This window comes from Anabrus simplex, chromosome 2, assembly GCF_040414725.1.
Source record: "Anabrus simplex isolate iqAnaSimp1 chromosome 2, ASM4041472v1, whole genome shotgun sequence".
In the NCBI taxonomy this organism is placed as follows: Eukaryota; Metazoa; Arthropoda; class Insecta; order Orthoptera; family Tettigoniidae; genus Anabrus; species Anabrus simplex.
In genome coordinates, this window is record NC_090266.1 from 911591284 (window position 1) to 911610287 (window position 19004).

Here is a 19004-nt window from a genome sequence, read left to right on the forward strand (position 1 = left end):
AACGTATTTGAACACCTTAAAAAAATACCACTGAATTGAGCCAGGATCAAGCCTGCCAAGTAAGCGTCAGAAGGTCAGCACCTCAACCATCTGAGCCACTCAGCCCAAAAGGAGACCAATTTTGAGGGAAAGAGAGTGAGAGGGAGACCTAGAACAAGATGGATCAATTCAATAAAGAGGAGTGCAAGAAGAAGAAACCTGAACTGGTACAAAATGACTGAAAAGGAGTGATGGAAGAAGAGAGGAAGGTGGAGAAGTGCCATAAATGCCTCGACCAGGCACGAGCTGGATAAGGAGAAAGGATGGTGATGATCATGGCTTCATCCAGATTTTCATAGTCTGACATTCTCATTGATTTTTGGGACAAATCACACCTAAAGGAAGCTTTGATCAGGGTTTCCTTTCATTTCTTCATATCCTTCAGTGTCATTTCACCTACACTAAACTCACCAGCTAGTTTGGGTGTCGACTCGCCGTTCTCCAGACTTTCTAAAATTTTGAGTTTTTCACCGACAGTTAACCTTCCGGATTTTAAGACCACTCATAGTGAAAACTGATATATCAAGTAATCACAGCTGAAAACTCCCCAAACTTGCTTTGATTCAAAATTACGAAATGACTTCTGCATGTACATTCACACTTTTCAACTACACTGTTAATTCTGTCCGTGGAACTGTGCGGGGGATGGTATTACGATATGTGATTGGCTTCCATTTTGTGCAATGAACAAATGATTTCTGGGCTGTGAAGAGCTATAAATTGTACATGTGTGTATTCTAAACTATTCTTTAACAAACTTATGATTGTGCCCTTCACAACTCAGTTTAGCACTGGGTGATGGCAATTGGGAAAGGGAAAGTAGGTTCTGGGTGAAAGTACATTCCTGTTGTACTATCTCAGCTTAGAGGATAAAGGAAACCTGTGCCATACCATCCACAGTAATATGTTCATATGTTTTCAAATATGCAGGAATCTGGTACCAGGTGAAAGTTGCAGAGCGAGTAAATTCGATTGCTATAATTTTGTCTCTCTACATTGTATTGCATTCAAATTCCTTTAAGCAATGTGGAGATTATTTTACTACATATGACGATTAGTTAATGTAAGAACAACTCCTTTTAAAAAACTACTCTTTAAATAATAAAGATTTTACTGCAGCCAATGGCCATTAAAATATGTTTACATGACTAATTACATCAAACAGAATTTGGTTAGCCCCATCTGTCTTTTGGTATACATCACAACATGATATAAGTCGCAAGTCTTCTCGCACAGTGCACATATACATTCCTTTCACGGGGTGTGAAAAGTTTTTTAGCACACACATGATGATGAAAACCGTGTGTTGCTAATCTAATCACTATATGCCTGAGTTCATAGTTTGCCTTCATCCAATCCGTACTGGTCATAGCCTCTGTGGTGTAAAATGTTTCCCATATATCTCCCTTCTTGGTTTGCAGCTCTGTTTGTAACTGGTTGAATGCATCTGTAGACAGTAATATTAGTTTTTGACGTAGTTCTTCTGTATAGAAGAGTTCTCTTGTCAGCTCGTAACATAGTCTTGAAGGAGTGAATTTGGACAAACATAATACCTTTTTCATGTAGATTGTTTTTACACTTTCAATGTCTCAAATATTTCCTTTACCGGGCAAGTTGGCCGTGCGCGTAGAGGCGCGCGGCTGTGAGCTTGCATCCGGGAGATAGTAGGTTCGAATCCCACTATCGGCAGCCCTGAAGATGGTTTTCTGTGGTTTCCCATTTTCACACCAGGCAAATGCTGGGGCTGTACCTTAATTAAGGCCACGGCCGCTTCCTTCCAACACCTAGGCCTTTCCTATCCCATCGTCGCCATAAGACCTATCTGTGTCGGTGCGACGTAAAGCCCCTAGCAAGAAGAATATTTCCTTTAGTGAGATGTTCCCATATCACTTCTAGTCCGTACATCATTATCGGAAATATTTTTGCATGGAACAATTTCATAGTGACTTCAACCGAAAGTTTGTGTAAGATCAAGATGTCACTCATTGCTATCACGGCCACAGCCACTCTATCCTTGATGTGCCTGGTATAAGTAGTTCCCGATGTCTGTAATGTAATGCCCAAATATTTAAAGTTGTTTACTATTGGCATAGTTTCTCCTCCATTTTCATAGTGAATTTTCTCTTTTAATGCTGTTCTGCCTCTCTTGCGGAAGATCATCTGTACCGTCTTTTGTCGATTAATTCTGAATTTATTGTCCTCTGCCCAAATGTTCAGCTTGTTGAAAGCAGCCTGTAGTTTTTCGTGTTTTTTTTTTAATACGAGTACCATGTCATCTGCATACATGTATATATGTACCTCATCCATCGCCTGCAACCTTTATAGTGGGTATTAGGTCTGAGACCGCTATATTGAAGAGTATGGGGGGGGGCTCATTGGATCACCCTGTAATACTCCGTTCATCTGCATTGTGGGATTCGAGATTATAAGCAAGAATGGTCCCAATGATGTTTGTTAAAGGATTCATATATCCTATTATGTTTCCCAGTTTCTTCAGTAGCTTTTCCCTGTCCACTATGCCAAACGCTTTGTTGTAGTCTACAAAGATCGCGTAAAGTTTCCCTTTTGGATGTCTGAGGGTATCCGTTATGTCGTCAATCAGATTCTTTATCGCATTCATTGTAGATCTCCCTCGAAAGCCGAATTGCTCCTCCGGTAAGGCGTGGTCTACCTCTTCTATCAGTCTCGTTGTTAGTAACCTGGTAAAGAGTTTAAAGATATTGCTTTCTAAGGCAATTCCACGGTAAGAATCTAGGCAACTCGTGTTTTCCTTTCCTTTATATAAGATCTTCATCATTGAGTGTCGCCAGGTGTCAGGGATTTCGTTCATTTCCACGCACTTATTGAAGAGCGATGTCAACGTTGTTAGTAGTATATTTTCTGTAGTTTGTATATGTTCGTTGAAAATGCCATCAATTCCTGCAGCTTTCTTAGCCTTCAAGTGCCTTATGGAATTTTTTACTTCCTCTTCGGTGAAGTCCTGAAAGAGTTTTTGTTCTCCATGTACAAAATTGAGACTACTACTCTTTGAGACCCATAAATTAATCATAGAGCAAATTATCCACAAGAAAACTGTCAGCAGTACCCTGTAGTTTTATTGCATACTGCAAACTATCTGATTTTAAGATTTTAAGTATTATTAAGACAATTTTTGTTGAAAATGAAATGTGCCTAAAAGCAGGGAGATTTTTCCAAAGTTTTTGGGGTAAAATTGGAATGTGTCCATTATGTGGTGGAGTCCATTCTGCAAATAAAGACGATGCTTCTAGAAAACAAATTTACATTTAAAAATGTTGATTTTTCCAATGTATGAAAACTTCTGACTCATCCTATAGTTCAAGGTTTTAAAAGTAAATTTACAAGCTCAGTATGAATCTCCAACAACACAGAGAGAACACATATCCACTGCATACTAAAAATGAACAGTTTTACAACTCAAGTAACTTGAAAGCTGTGAAATATGTGAAATCGTAGTCAAGTAATTGTTTCAACTCACATATCCAATGGAAACACAGAAGCATTCGGCCAGTGTTTGTAAAGCGTTGCATTGTTCAGGTCTGTCTTTTGATAGATGTAAACATTTTTAATGAGTTCTTCAGGAATATTCATTTCTACTTTCACCATCACAAGATCTAGATTACGATAATCTTTGCACTTTTTGCATACTTTCTCTTCTGCATCATCCTTCTCCTCTTTTACAGCATAGTTTTCCTGCAGAAAAGAAAAGTTAAATTATTATCATTAAGAAGTAACAAAGCTCTATATACATTATTAGGTAATCCGACAAGTGATCTCAGTCAGTAACAATGGGAGAAGATTTCAAAGTCAGAAATATCTGAGATTGATTCCAAGTCTAAGAAAGTGGACTCTTCAGAGGTTACAAAGGTGGAAGATGATTGTACATTTAGTAAATAATTATGAAATTCTTAACAGTAAGATAAGTTCATAAATGAGTGCTCTTCCTTCAGAGGTGCTATAAGAAGTCAGAACTTACGTACGTTAATAAACAATATGAAATACCCAAGTATCAGCAAACCATTAGATCACTACATGCAAGCTCTAGTGCTAATGAGAAAAATCTGCAGTTTCATAATAAACTGTAATTTATATGTATGTAATAGTTGTAACTACTGACCTAGATTTGTCTTATAAAAGACATTTTCTGAAATCAGTATTCTCAATAAGGCTAGTGAATTCCCTTATGTGTCAAAGAAGGAATTTTACTTTCCATCCATTAAATGAGGCTTCCATTCACCATAATCCAAAAATGTAGGACTAATTTTCAGTATAGACTGTTTACGAGAAATCAATGAGCAACCCCTGAATCAATCTCCAGTGAAGTAGTTGAGACTCATATATTTGTGTTAATTTAAAAAAAAATATTTTTGTTCCTTTATGAACAATATCCAGAAGACATGCAACAATTCTGCAGCATCAATGACAAAATGGGCAATTTGTTGGTCAATTGGATAAAAATGAGATAGCATTGTCAAACGTACCGAAAGAAGTTCTTGACTGAGGAATTTCTGCACCCACCAATCCCAAACATCAAAGACTATTTGAATAAATTCCCAAAGTAAAGAATTCTTCGAAGCAATGAGGCCAGGAAATGCCTCAGATCTATATGACCTTGCAGCAGAGCTGCAGTGCTGTCGATGGGATGCCGAAGGCTGGTTAACATTACTCAAAAGAGGGACAGTCGCTGACAGACTGGGGGAAGAGAGTCACAGTAAAGAACTTCATACGGAAAGGTAACTGTGAGTGTAATAATTATTGTCCAATTTGACTTCTAAGCCAGGAGTATTTGATAACTCTCATATTACAGATGGGTAATCTCCAAGTCATGGCTCTAATGTTATTCTTGTTCATCTTTGTGGTGAGCATTGTTACAGTAGACCTGTACCAAATAATACTCTTGACCTTTCTTTACATTGATGATGTCATGGTGGCCATCAAAAACAAACTTGATCTCTAACATCAAATCCATGACTGATTGGTACAATAACATTTTCTTTTACAATTGCCTTTATTTTGCACCGACACAGATAGGTCTTATGGCGACGATGTGATAAGAAAGAGCTGGGAGTGGGAAAAAAGCGGCTGTGGTCTTAATTATGGTATGGCCCCAGCATTTGCCTGGTGTGAAAATGGGAAACCACAGAAAAATTACCTTCAGGCCAGTCGACAGTAGGGTTCGAACCCACTATCTCCCGAATGCAAGCTCACAGTAATAAAAACACATTTCCTTTTAAACCAATAATCACCGTAACCAGTTAACAAAAAGGAAACCAAATATATACATCAGACCTACAAGAAACTGAAGCAATCTAAGTCAATGGGGAGGATCTGGATCTGCCACGAGTGATGAAGTTTATGTCTAGTTGATATGATCAGTTTACTGAAGAGGTGAAAACAGGGATTAAGAATGAAGTAGGAAACAATGAAAGGCATCATATGCGATCACCAGATGAGACAACCACAAGATACATTGTAGTGTATATAGGGCCTGTACTTATGCATAGTGCCTGAAGACAAATTCTGACTTCAGGAGATTCTCGTAAGAAAGTGATAGAACACAGGCCATTGGTAAACATTGTTTTATTATGGTACAGACAGCAAATACACAAGACTACGTACAAAGGACAGGTCTCCATTGGTTACAGACCTTCAAAATAATCACCCAAGGTTTCCACTGTGTGTTGCCAGCGGTGGGGCCTGCGCTGAATACCATTCCCTGCATGTGTATCACTAACATGCGACACCCCTCTCCGAAATGCTGTTACGATGTCCTCTTTGTTAGCAAACCGTTGTCCATGTAATGGCTTCTTGACTTTGGGGATTAGATCATTTTCACATGGGCATCCCGCAGCTCTGCATGGCATGGGCGTGCATTTCTGCCACGGAGAAATGCTATTTTAATATATACGACGCTCTCACTCACACACTGAACTTCGGGGCATGCCTAGACCCCCACTGTTGGTTACATACACCATCTACTGGCATCATATGCAAGTACATACCGTACGTTTCCAAATGCATATCTTAGATTTTCCGTGTTGTCTCCTGTTCACGAGAAAAAAAATAGTTGCCATGACTTATGACTCGACCCACGTATTAATGCCACCAAAAATATGAAAGGGTACTTTCTTCCATTTCAATATGTGGTTTGATATGACTGGAAGGAAGTTGAAAGTTGTCATATAGAAATGTTATCCATTAAAATGAGTGTCTGATGTTTTGGCTGAATGATCAGCATAGCGGCCTTCAGTTCAGAGGGTCCCAGATTTGACTCCTGGCTGTGCTGGGGATTTTTGCCACACCTGGTTAACTGCTCTGGCTTGAGGACTGGGTGTTTGTGTTCATCTTAATACACACCACTTCATTTTCACAGACGATACATCACACAGACACATAATAGTGAATATATCACTCCACATATGGTTGACATCAAGAAGGGTAGTAAAACTGGATCCAGTTCACACGTAACGCCTAATCTAAGTAACTGGGTAAAGTTCGGGAGAAGAAGGGTGAGGAATATACTAAAATATGTGATAATTCTGGAAGACAAGATGGCTAGAAGGAGAAATTATCCATAGAACTGGGACCGATGACCCCTATGTTTGGCACCTTAAAACAATAACAATCATCATCATCTTATGAAAAGAACTAAATTCAAAATTACTAGAAGACTCTTGCTGCTCTGCAGCATTCATTATAAATAGGTGAAATAACATGTCTTTATATGAAATTGCTCCATACGTTGCTCAGGTACTTTGTTGAATGTTTATTTTTAGGATTTATATTACATGTTAATTTTGTGTCAAGTGAATTTTTGTACATTTCTTTATTGTGATGTTGAATAATATTTTACAAACTATTTTGTCATTTTAGAGTTAATGTTATGTGTTTAGCGGGCCTCGTAGTGTGGGGTAGCCTGCCTGCCTGTTAGCCGGAAGTCCCGGGTTCGATTCCCGGCCAGGTCGGGGAATTTCCCTGCATCTGAGGGCTGGTTCGAGCTCCACTCAGCCAACGTGATTAGAATTGAGGAGCTATCTGATGGTGAGATAGTGGCCCCGGTCTAGAAAGCCAAGAATAACGGCCGAGAGGACTCGTCGTGCTGACCACACGACACATCGTAATATGCAGGCCTTCGGGCTGAGCAGCAGTTGCTTGGTAGGCCAAGACCCTTCAGGGTTGTAGTGCCATGGGGTTAGGTTATGTTAGTTATGTGTTTAATTAACAGTTTTGGTTTTAGATTATTTTGTTTCATGTGGGAGTTTGTCCTTATTGATGCCCGTATTGTCTGGGAAGTAGCTAGTCCTTTCAAACAGTTAATAAAAATAAGTGATCATTGTATGTTTACCGGGAGGTGTATCTCTACGCCGCAAGTTTAAATACTGCGCCAATTGGAACTCATCTACAGGAGAAACTCTGAAATTTAAAAACTGTATCAACTCATACGTTTTCTCAGAAGATGTCACTACCGTAAATTTTATGATTACGAAGTTGTCAGTACTGTGTGGAGTTCAACTTGTTTTGTTTTCTATTGATCAAGAAGTGTGGACATTCTCTGATAGATGTCTCCACAAAAAGCTATGATCATGCATCCTGGTGCGAAGTTAAGGAACTTTTTGAAGAAATTTTGTATTCATAAGTTTTCTCTTTACTAAATTTCGTTCTTTCATTTGTGGGTTGGCAATATTAATTTTTTCTTTCTGCCAGTTTTGAATTGAGCCAATCCAGAATTTCTAGAATTAATTTTTGACCAATCATGTATTTCTTCTTTGACTTTGAGTGTATTTTCAAGACGGACCAATAAAGAAAGAGGGTGTGGCTTGATTATTCATGAAAGGTCTCGAATCTTCCACAAGGGTATAAAAACTGCTGATTTTCTTGTCTCTCGACCACTTCATCAACATTTAACTTAGTGGATGGACATGTAGCAGGAGGCGGGAAGCGCCCTTTTCATCAGGCAGCAGCTCTTCAATAAGGTAATGGCCATTTAACATCTTTATTTCTTGCTAGCTCAGCAGTTTAACCCGCGGGGAAGGTCCGAAACCTTTTACAAATGTAACCTATCTTTTCAAAATGTAAATTCTGCCGGCTTATGTAAATCTTAAATCTGTAACTGTAATTCGGGGATAGAGAGAGCTTTACCCTCTCGAGCTCCCTTTCATTTTGCCTTGAGGTGACTACATTTTGGTCACTTTTTCTTCCTTAATGTATTAAATTTTCTTATACGAGTCACCTCCATAGTTTGGGAATAACCCCTGGTTCATCGGCCTAGTGCCTCTTAGGTTTTAAAAAGCTTTCATGTAGGAGTGCAAGTACTCGCCTCCATTCTACTTGGTGTTGCGGGCCATTTACTTAACCTTTTTTTTGTCGGCTAAGGCCCAGTAGGTTAGGTACAAGATACCCCTGTTTCATTGTAAGTTGTACCTTGATGGCAATGATGTGTAAAAGTCTGGTATTGCTTTTAATAAGCTTGAAAAATTGAGAGCGGGTCAGCTCTTTCTAGTATTTGGATATGTGCCTCTAGGAGGCCTGACATTGCTAGGTGGGAGCAAGTGCTCCATGTTATTAGGGGTTTTCTGCCCTTTGGTAATATGTGGTTGTGAGCTGAGAGCTCAGAAATTGTGAAAAGTGGGGCTTGAAGCCCAGATCGTTAATTTGTATCTAAATCTTGGCTTTCCTGGTCTTGGACTTGATTACTTGTTGACTTGTTGTTATTTGTTGAATGTTCAAATTCTATGTGAAAATTGTTAAGTTTTGCTATTTTCGAAAATATAACCTTTAATAGAATTTTAATTCATATCTCGGCCTTGTAGTTAGACCCATTCCAGCCCGCACCTTCTTTCACCTCTGCATTCCACGGGTATCCCTGTAACAGTATGTATTTACATGTTGTGCTATAGATATGATGTGCACGATTCCAACTATCAATGGGACTGTCACCAATTAGCCTAGCAAACCAGAGAACTGTGGATTCATCACTAATCTCAGTCATTTTGGATGTTTTCTTTTTCAACCCTTCTGACTCTCATGTCGATGGAGGCTGAACTTGGACTTCAACAGCATCCAGAGTGTCACAATTCATCTCACAAATCCTGTCAAATATGGATCCGACACCAATTATTTCAGTGATTTTTACATGCCAGTCCTTCCCAAACCCCAACCATAGGGGTTCTGGGGGTGTCTTACCCCCACAGTAATTTTCTCCACATAGTAAGTCATATGTGTACCAAATTTGGTTGAGAGTTATGTTGGAACATTCACACACACATCCATAATCTCGGCCATTTTGGATATATTTTTTCTTTACTCCTTTTCACCCCCAATGCCAATGGAGACTTAAACGACATTCAGATTGTCACTGTTCATCTCAGCTATCCCAAAAAGTATGGATTTGACACTAATATTGGTCATTTTCAGTGTTTTCTTTTCTCATGTTGCTCCTTCCCAAACCCTAACCATACAGGTGCTAGGGGTGTCTTACCCCAACAGTATTTTTCTGTGTATGAAGATTGGTTGAAATGGCAGGTTTGCCTTACATACGCCTGTCATTTTTAATCTTTAACTTTGCCAATATCTTTACATAAAGATGTTACTCCTTAACTTCCAGAAACCCACTAAGTACAGAATATATTGCGGGCAAGGGCAATCCTTCGCCAGCAATTACTGGAGTGGTCATTTAGTGATTTAATTTTAGGATTACTCAAAGCTGACTGAAATTAAGAGACATATCATTGCCCGATGATTCACCGGCAGGAAGTTCTGGAGAGAATTTTTACGCAGGACAATGGCTGGATGAACTGCACAAAGCTGTTTTTAGTCAATTCTTTAAAAATATATGTAATAATTATTACTAGCATATTAAAATGTAAATGGGAAGATGTAGAGGAATAGAAACTCTACTCTGAGAGAAAGAAATGGTGAGTGCTTTTACACCACACCATGAAAACTGGAGCTGAAAAATAATGATGATGATGATGATGATGATGAATGTTTGCATAGTCAACGTGAAATACTCTCAACGATCCACAAGTCCGTGACTGACCGCTGAGTTATGTAGACTACAGTGAGGAGACGTCATAACAGATGGCGCATCCGTGTGCATGCTTTAGAATACCCATCACGCACAGGGCCGGCAGTGGACCAGCAGGTTGCCTTGAAGTACTGGAGAGCGCTTTGGCCAATTAGAATGCTACATTTTTCTTTAATAATTTAAAAATATGCGGCAAGAAATGTTTATGCTTTTAAAGACACACTACAATTCTATAAGCCAAGAGCTTTTGTCAGAATGCTTTACAATGTCAACTGGTTCAGCCATTCTCTCAAACTCGTGGTAACAAAAATCAGCCTAGTGTTTTAAAGGTATAGATACAATTCTTGATAATCTGGTGAGAATGAAGATACTCGTGTTATTGAACAGCCTGAATATGGTGAGTGTGTTGTGGGCCCTTCTAGAACAGATGCAGTAGGTCTGAGTAATAGCTTACATAATGGACTAATGCACAAAAATTTAAGCAGTATTCTATTAGAAATTTCCAGTGCGTAAATCGGGATAATCCTACAAATAAGGGACATTTTTGGGACATTACCAAGAATTACAATTTTGAACAATTCATCATTACAAAGAGTTATGTCAGTCTAAGAGTCCTTTTACAAAATATATATGAAAATGTAGGATTTCAGAACATTATTTCTCATCAATGGGAATTCATAGGCAAAGAAAATCTTTAATCTGGTTATATTACCCTCTAATAGATAACGCTGCCAATCCTGTCTGCTGAGAAACAAAATCAGGCATATGTAGAGAAAGTAAATGATTAGCAGGATCTTTCCCAAATAACTAAATATATGGTAAATCTCACATTAAACACTAGGTTGATTTTTGTAACCCTCAGTTTGAGAGAACAATTGAACAAATTGACTTGGTTAAGCACTATGATGAAAGCCCTAGTGTGTAGATTTGTAGAGTGTTTTTAGAGAAAAAATGTGCAGCCGTATATTTTTAAATTAGTAAAGAAAATGTTGCAATCCCATTGGCTATGACACTTGCCATTGCACAAAAGCCACACGGACCATGAGAGTGCTGAGGCATATGGCACAAAAGGGGGTCGGGGTGGAACGGGGCAAGCATGTATGCGCAGTCATATGTCTTTCTGGTCAGCTGTATTTTGACGTCTTCCAGTGTGTGTTGTGTCAAGTCGCTTGGTTGGGAAGAAGCTATTCAGCACAATTTTTCTCTCTCTTCTGTAGATCTCCCTATATTTGCTAGCTTGAGGTGATTTTGGGGAAGTTTTAAGTTTCTTCTCCTTGTCTCTCCCAATATTTGTTAACTTGAGTTATTCCAGAGAAATTAAGATTTTTCTATTTTTCCCTCTATATTGTAATCTTAACAGTCATCACCTTCATCTTCATCATCATCATCAATTCCAGTTTTCCAGCCGACACAGGATGCGGGGGCAAATATTGTTCCTCTACACTTCGTCCTGTCTCTCCACCATTCCTCATCCAGTCCAGGTCCCGTTGTTTTATGCTCTTCTTCACAGAGGCCATCCATCGTAATCTTGGTATCCCTCATCCTCTCTTCCCTGTCAACTGTCATTCCAGTGCTTATCTTGGCAGTCTTTCTTCTTGCACCCATTTGACATGTCCAAACCACCTCAATCTGTTCTGTTCCAATTTATCATTTAGTTTTTGCACATTTAGCTCTTTTTGTATGTCTTCATTTCTCACTGTATCCCCCCCTTGTCTTCTGTACCATACTCCTCTGCAAATTTAATTTCAGCTTCCAGGTTTCTGCTGCATATACATACCCCTTGTACATTACTTCTTTAGCCTTTTAATTTTAACACTGAGGCTGTGAAATTCTTCCATTTCAATATTTAGGCCCGGTTTCTTCAACTATATGTTAAATTTTACTTAACAAATGTTAACTAACAATTATTATTAATTTAACACTTTGTTTAAAAGTGCCCTGTTTCACGAACACATTTCCAACATTTGTTACGAAACAATTGTTAAAGACATATTACACATTTCAGTGAGATTTCTGAACGCGTTTGGCAGTGAGCGTCTTTTGTTTCTTTACATAAAGCGCTCCTAGTGGTGTGTTGAAATAGTATTTTGTCACACAGACACATGGTTGACATTATTATAGGTTATGGTTAGCGGAGACCGATAAGACGTAAACATGTCAAGTAAGAGGCAACAAAAGCGTTATGATGAATGTGAGTCATTATTTCATTTCATTTAAATTTAAAATTATGCAAATGTGCTTAAAAATGAAAGAACAGACTGTTATATCACAACATTTGATATAACGTAGCCTATTCATACAGGCTTATCACCGGGAAAATGTGATAATTGATGTGTTGTGAATGCTATTTGGGGCATTCTTTTATTGCAGGATAAATAATGTAATACCTTGTTAATGCTGCAATGGCAGCAATAATTCTTTGCAGGATTCTACACACTTTTTCTTGCACTCGTGAACATAGTCGCCTACAATTACATAAAAAGTGTCTCAAGCATAATATCTAACAAGTAGAGGCCAGACCCTGCAGTCAACCGATTTCACCGAGCTTCAATGCACCTGTGGGGAGACACTCAACAGTAACTCGTGTATAAGGGTTTAAGTCAGTACGCTTTCTTTTTCAAAAAAAAAGTCAGATGTCATTACACAGGATCCGCTTCGGACAAAGTGGAGGTGGTAGAACACTAAAAGGCAAACAAATTTTAATTAAACATGTCAGTTCCGCAACCTAATCATTTCTGAAAAATTGATGAATCCCCGATTCCAATGTAAGGCATATGTACTTGGGAGTTACATCACAGCGAAACGGAGTGGTGGCCCAGCTCTGCCATTAAATTTGAAAAGAGGTACGAGGGCTGGAACGGGGTCCACTCAGCCTCAGGAGGCCAACTGGTTAGAGGTGGGTTCGATTCCCCCCTCAGCCATCCTGGAAATGGTTTTTGGTGGTTTCCCACTTCTCCTTCTAAATTAAGGCCAAGGCCGCTTCCTTCCCTCTTCCTTGTCTATCCCTTCCTATCTTCCCATCCCCCCCCCCCCCCCCCCGCAAGGCCCCTGTTCAGCATAGAAGGTGAGGCCGCCTGGGCGAGGTACTGGTCATCCTCCCCAGTTGTATCCCTAACCCAGGGTCTGAAGCTCCAGGACACTGCCCTTGAGGCGGTAGAGGTGGTATCTCTCGCTGAGTCTGATGGAATAACTGACCCTAGAGGGTAAACAGATAAAGAAGAAGAAGAAGACAAATAAATTAATATTTGAAGGAATGTTAAGATTAAAATTGAAACAAAACATTCTCACAGTTACTGCTGGATCTCTTTCTCTGTATATATATATTAATTTGAGGTAGAAAATAAAGTTCCACTGCAGTTTGATTATTCATTTTATTCGCATTTTACCTTCACAATCCTGAAACAATGATTTAATTTGGAAAAAAATATGTGTATGGCAGGACTCGAACTCACGTCGTCGCAGTTCGGAGACAAGTGTACGATGACCACTCGGCCACTGCTCCACTTATCTGGACTGCAACTCTTCAAGTATATTCGTATTGCATTAGAATCGGGGGATTCATAAATTTTTTTGAAACTATTAGGTTGCAGATCTGACAAGTTTGAGTAAACTGTGTTCGCATTATAGTGTTCTATCACCTCTGTGTGGTCCGAATCGGATCCTGCCTCTTGATATTTGTCCTCACTGTTGGAAATTCTAACCTGTTTTCAATATCGTCTAGTATCTTGTTCATTATGGCTTTAGTAATTAGAAATATATCTTCTGACAACTCTAGAAAGTAGTTATTTCTTAGTATGGGTCATCCTTTGCCTTCTCCAGTTTATAAATAGTCTTAATACAGCGGTAAAGCTTCAAACTTCTACATGCCTCCATTTTGAAATTTTAGCTGCTGTTAAGAGGTTTGACACATGGCTGCTGCCAGGTTAATTTAACACAAGTATTAACAATTTGTTAGAGTTAACCATTTTTGATGACACGACTATTTTGTTAAATTATGTGTTAAGTCTCCTTAACAGCAGAGTTAACACTTAACATTCGTTGAAGAAACTGGGCCTTAGCGAAGCAAGTCAATCCTCCATGTCATAATTTACTTTCATGGAAACCTGAAGGATATTACTTCTACCAAGTGATGGCAATTGCTTATTTAGAGTTGTTATATTCTGTTTATATCATAATGAAGAACACCATCGAGAGCTGTATTTGCAAACTGTTGCAAACTGTAGCTGACTGGGATAATTACAAGGATTTTATTATTGGCGATCTGTCATATCACCTTTCTGTCAACAACCAACTTGAGTATGAAAGTCTTATGTCTCAGAATGGTGAATATGGTGGTCATGTTGAACTTCACTGTATAGGCCAACTATTTATGGATTAATGGTTTTTACTGTTCAGCAGCACCATTGTTGCAGGGCATTACAATGTTAACGAATGTGATGTTTGAAGGAAAAAGAATATTAACTAGCTGTACAGAGGCTACAAATAGTGGCAAAATGATGAGAAATTGGAGACAAGATGAAGACACTTTTACAATCCAATATAAATCTGCTTTTTCAGAAATGATTTCTGATATTATGCCATACAGTGTTAGGTTCTTGAAAAATGAATGTAAACAGTGTTCAGCATTTAACTTCTCTTGCGAGAAAACTATGCTTGATTACTTTGCTCTCTGCTGTTGTAACAAAAAACTGATCTGCCTGAATATAAAATACTTGACAGGATGAAGCAATTATTCACTGGAAATAATGATATCCCAATGAACTGCAGAGAAAATATTCAGTAGTACAAATTTCCTATGTCCTTTGTTTCTTTGGTGCCAATATTACTGTGCCACCTGTATACAGTCCACATTGGTATAAAATTCCTGGGCCTGTACATTATCATATTTCTTCATTTTATTCCAAAAATGCAAGGTACAGTTGTTATGGCTAGTTGTACATATCAGACTGCTCAGAAGTTAATCAAGCAAATCAAACAAATTCTTGCATCGGAAAGGACAAACTTCATATTTTAAACAACATTTTGCAAAAGAATAACCCCTACATTCAATTACATAAGACAATGCACACAATGAATTTCAAGGATCAGCTAAAGCATACTATGAAAGCTGGAATTAACACTCAATCCTGGGATTCACTTTATGAGAATCATAAACTTTGACACCACACTGTTTCTACATTCATTACAGTGTTTGAAGAGGAATGACGTAGACATGTAGAGGCTAAACGACAAGCACATAACTTGCAAAGCACAGAAGCTCCGTCAAGTTCAGCCCTGCCCTCCACCAGCCATTCGATGTGATTAGTGTGGACGCATGTTTCATGTCAAAATAGGGCTACTAAGTCATATGACACATTCACAAAGCACTGCAAGTGTGAAAATGTAAACTGCTGAAGAATATGTTTACTCTGATACGAGTTGCAGCTGACAACAAAAATACGCAAAAAAAATGAATTGACTTAAAAAGAGAAAAAAGTCAGCCATTAGATTTGGTCATGCTTTTCTGTCATGAACCTCAAGTAGATCATAGATATTACAATAACCTAACCTCCTCAGAGATTGCCGCTGGTTTTTAAGCAACTGATGGTGCTCTGGCTTCACATCATCACATGGCGGTACTTTCTAATCAGGAATCTTTAAAAGGAATTGAAGTTGACAGTAGGCATTGTGATCGCTTTACTTATGTTTTCATCTGGCTTTACGGATAAATGGGTGGCATACAAATAGGAGGGAATTACAAGATGAATATAGGCAAAAATGACAATGGGCAAATATATTTTGTATAGACTGTTGATTCAAGGTTCTCCTCCTGCGGCAAATTTCAGCTCTTTACTTACTATTGGCAAACTTACTCAATAATTGATAGTTGATTCGGTCTTGCTAATGCTTTACACATTAAAGCAGAAAACGGTCATAACTGGTCGTAATTGTTATTTTGTCTTGCATTTTCATTAACAGTCACTGAAATATGTTTAAAAATTATGGGGATGTAATCGCAATTGTGAAAAAATTTATGTCCAAGTCACTACTGTTCAAATTCAGACACTGAAACAGGAGCAGTCATTGAATTTCAGAGAATCATCCTCAATGAAGTTATATTAACCAATACCTGCAATGCTAACACTGCTCAAACTTGAAGCTAGGGATGATTTCATCTGTGGGATCACCACACTTTTCATTCCCAGAATGTGCATCCATTTCCTCTCCTTCATCTTCCGGCAATCATATAGAAACATCAAAATCTGAGGAACCAGCTACTTCAAGCTCATCTAGAATTTCTGCCATGACAAACAAACCAATCAGGAAATACTAAGCTCAAGTACACAAGTATTATGACTGTTCTGCAAAAATATAAGTAAATGATAATTCTTGGAGAGCTGCCCAGTGGGTCGTTTTCGACTCACACGTTGAAAATGAAAATGAAAATGCAGGAAATTCTTACCTAGTTCACAACTAACAAAGTTTTCATCTATGCTAACGTGCAGTACAAATAATTCTACTAATATTCTTCTTCCTAGTGTAGACAGCTGACAATCCACATTTATTGTATGGACTCCAAATCAAGAATGACAGTAACAATTAAACAAACTCATGTGTAATTATATTGAAAAATTTATCGAGGGTCACCGAAACTATCTAGTTAGAGTTAGACAGCAAAATTCAATGGGTCTAAAACAACCCACCTTGGCATAAATAGATTAATATAGAAATTTGTGCAAGTACACACAGCATCATACACACTCATGAACATGTGAATTATAGATAGTTGCTGTAGAGGGGATATGGTGCTATGCTTGATCTGGCAAATGTAACAAGAGGGTGTTACATGTAACAGTGAGGACATCAGACCTCGTACAGGGTGTAAGGGTAACAGTTGACTACAGGATGAGTAAGACTTGAGACCTTGGCCCATTTGATCGCTTCCAGATTGTCGTCAGATTTATGGGCAATCCATCTCTGAAGTCATGCAGGCACTGAGCTTTTCAAGGGCTACCGTATCGAGAATGTACTCTGAGTATGTGATCTGGGCAAAACAACCACTGCCAGAGTAAACTGTCATGTGTATGACATGTGTCAGGGGTTCGCCAATGGATAGCTCTGATTGTAAGAGTGCAACAGATCACTCTTGATGCAAGAGTGATAAACTTATATAACTTGTAAACAATATTCTCTCACCTATGGGTAAATAATGCAAGTATCAAGCTCAAATTATTATTATTATTATTATTATTATTATTATTATTATTATTATTATTATTATTATTCCTTGTGATGTACATCCACTTATTAGTATCATTATTAGTTCACGATCGCATTATTTGTGAGGTTATGTCATGAAACATTTGTTGTATATAGATATTTATATGAGTTTAGTTAATGTAAGAATCTGTATATAATTTATTATTACCTGTATTAATAATTTGTAATCCACTACAGAATTGTGAAACATACTGTAACATCCAGAATGGTACTGGATAGACACGAGCTTGGCAGAATATTCTATACACTATATCTGGGATATAAACACTCCAGAATTTACGAGCAAATGTATCTTTCTAGAAGCCTGGCCAGGCACATATATAAATTAATTTTTTTTGCTAGTGGCTTTATGTCGCACCGCCACAGATAGGTATTACGGCAACTATGGAATAGGAAAGGCCTAGAAGTTGGAAGGAAGCGGCCGTGGCCTTAATTAAGGTACAGCCCCAGCATTTGCCTGGTGTGAAAATTGGAAACCACGGAAAACCATCTCCAGGGCTGCTGACAGTGGGATTTGAACGCACTATCTCCCGGATGCAAGCTCAAAGCCACGCACCTCTAACCGCACAGCCAACTCGCCCGGTGGTCTTGTTGATAGAGACGAGTTATTGTTAGTAAGAGTCATGGTTTAACAGGAGTTGTTCTGATAAGACGTGCATCTTGCTAACGAGTGTTTGAAGTAAGTGAACTGGCTTAGTAAAGTTGGTAGTTGACATGCAGTGGTTGCAGTCTCCAGGTTGAAGTAACAGTTACTAAAATGGCGGCTTTGTTGATGTTCTCGGAGTGAAGTGTTTTGTTTGTGATGCGGTGATTAAGGTTATGTGCACTCAATTTGTAAATAATTGTAAATAAATGTACACAAGTTGACAGCATTTTGTGTGTGTGTCATTTTGGAAACATCACTCTTAAGTTCAATGCTGGATGGCGATGGACAAGAACAACAACAACAACAACAAAACATGTGAGCAGTAGCATCATCTCATACCATCTCCTCGCCATAGGGTACAGAAACAAGCGTCTCACAATGGTACCTCTGCTCAACAACTGTCACAAGGCACGACTGATAAGAGCAGAAGAACACCGCCATTGGACGCTCAAAGCATGGAGAAAGACCACCTGGAACTCTGGTGAATCTGACAAATTCCCTCACCACACCAGTGAATGTTACATGAACTTGCTGGTAGTTAATATTCACCTTTGTTTGCCTCCAGCACCCTACAGTCAACCTGTATCTACAGCAAGATAATGCTCTTGCATCCAGGAGATAGTAGGTTCGAATCCCACTATCGGCAGCCTTGAAGATGGTTTTCCGTGGTTTCCCATTTTCACACCAGGCAAATGCTGGGGCTGTACCTTAATTAAGGCCACGGCCGCTTCCTTCCACCTCCTAGGCCTTTCCTATCCCATCGTCGCCATAAGACCTATCTGTGTCGGTGCGACGTAAAGCCCCTAGCAAAAAAAAAAAAAAAAAAGATAATGCTCCAGCCAATCGTTCCCGAATTAAGATTCTCTAGTTCAACGGGCACTCTACGGACGTCAAGATGATTGCCTGGCCCCCAAGCAGTCCCAATCTCAATCCCATTGAGCAGTTCTGGGATGCTGTAGAGAGGAATGTGCATGCCCAGTACCCTGCTCTGACCAATATTTGTGGATTAAGGTA

At 38.8% G+C, this 19004-nt stretch overlaps 1 protein-coding gene across 4 annotated transcripts in view; it reads right to left on the minus strand.

Moving 5' to 3' along the window:
- Positions 1 to 19004, minus strand: part of fal (falten) — a 641611-nt gene that overhangs the window by 71719 nt on the left and 550888 nt on the right. For all 4 annotated transcript variants that reach the window (XM_067141683.2, XM_067141684.2, XM_068226329.1 and 1 more), the window contains one exon: positions 3536 to 3750. In XM_067141683.2, the coding sequence (XP_066997784.2) occupies positions 3536 to 3750 (215 nt within the window). The remainder of the gene's footprint in view (positions 1 to 3535; positions 3751 to 19004) is intronic.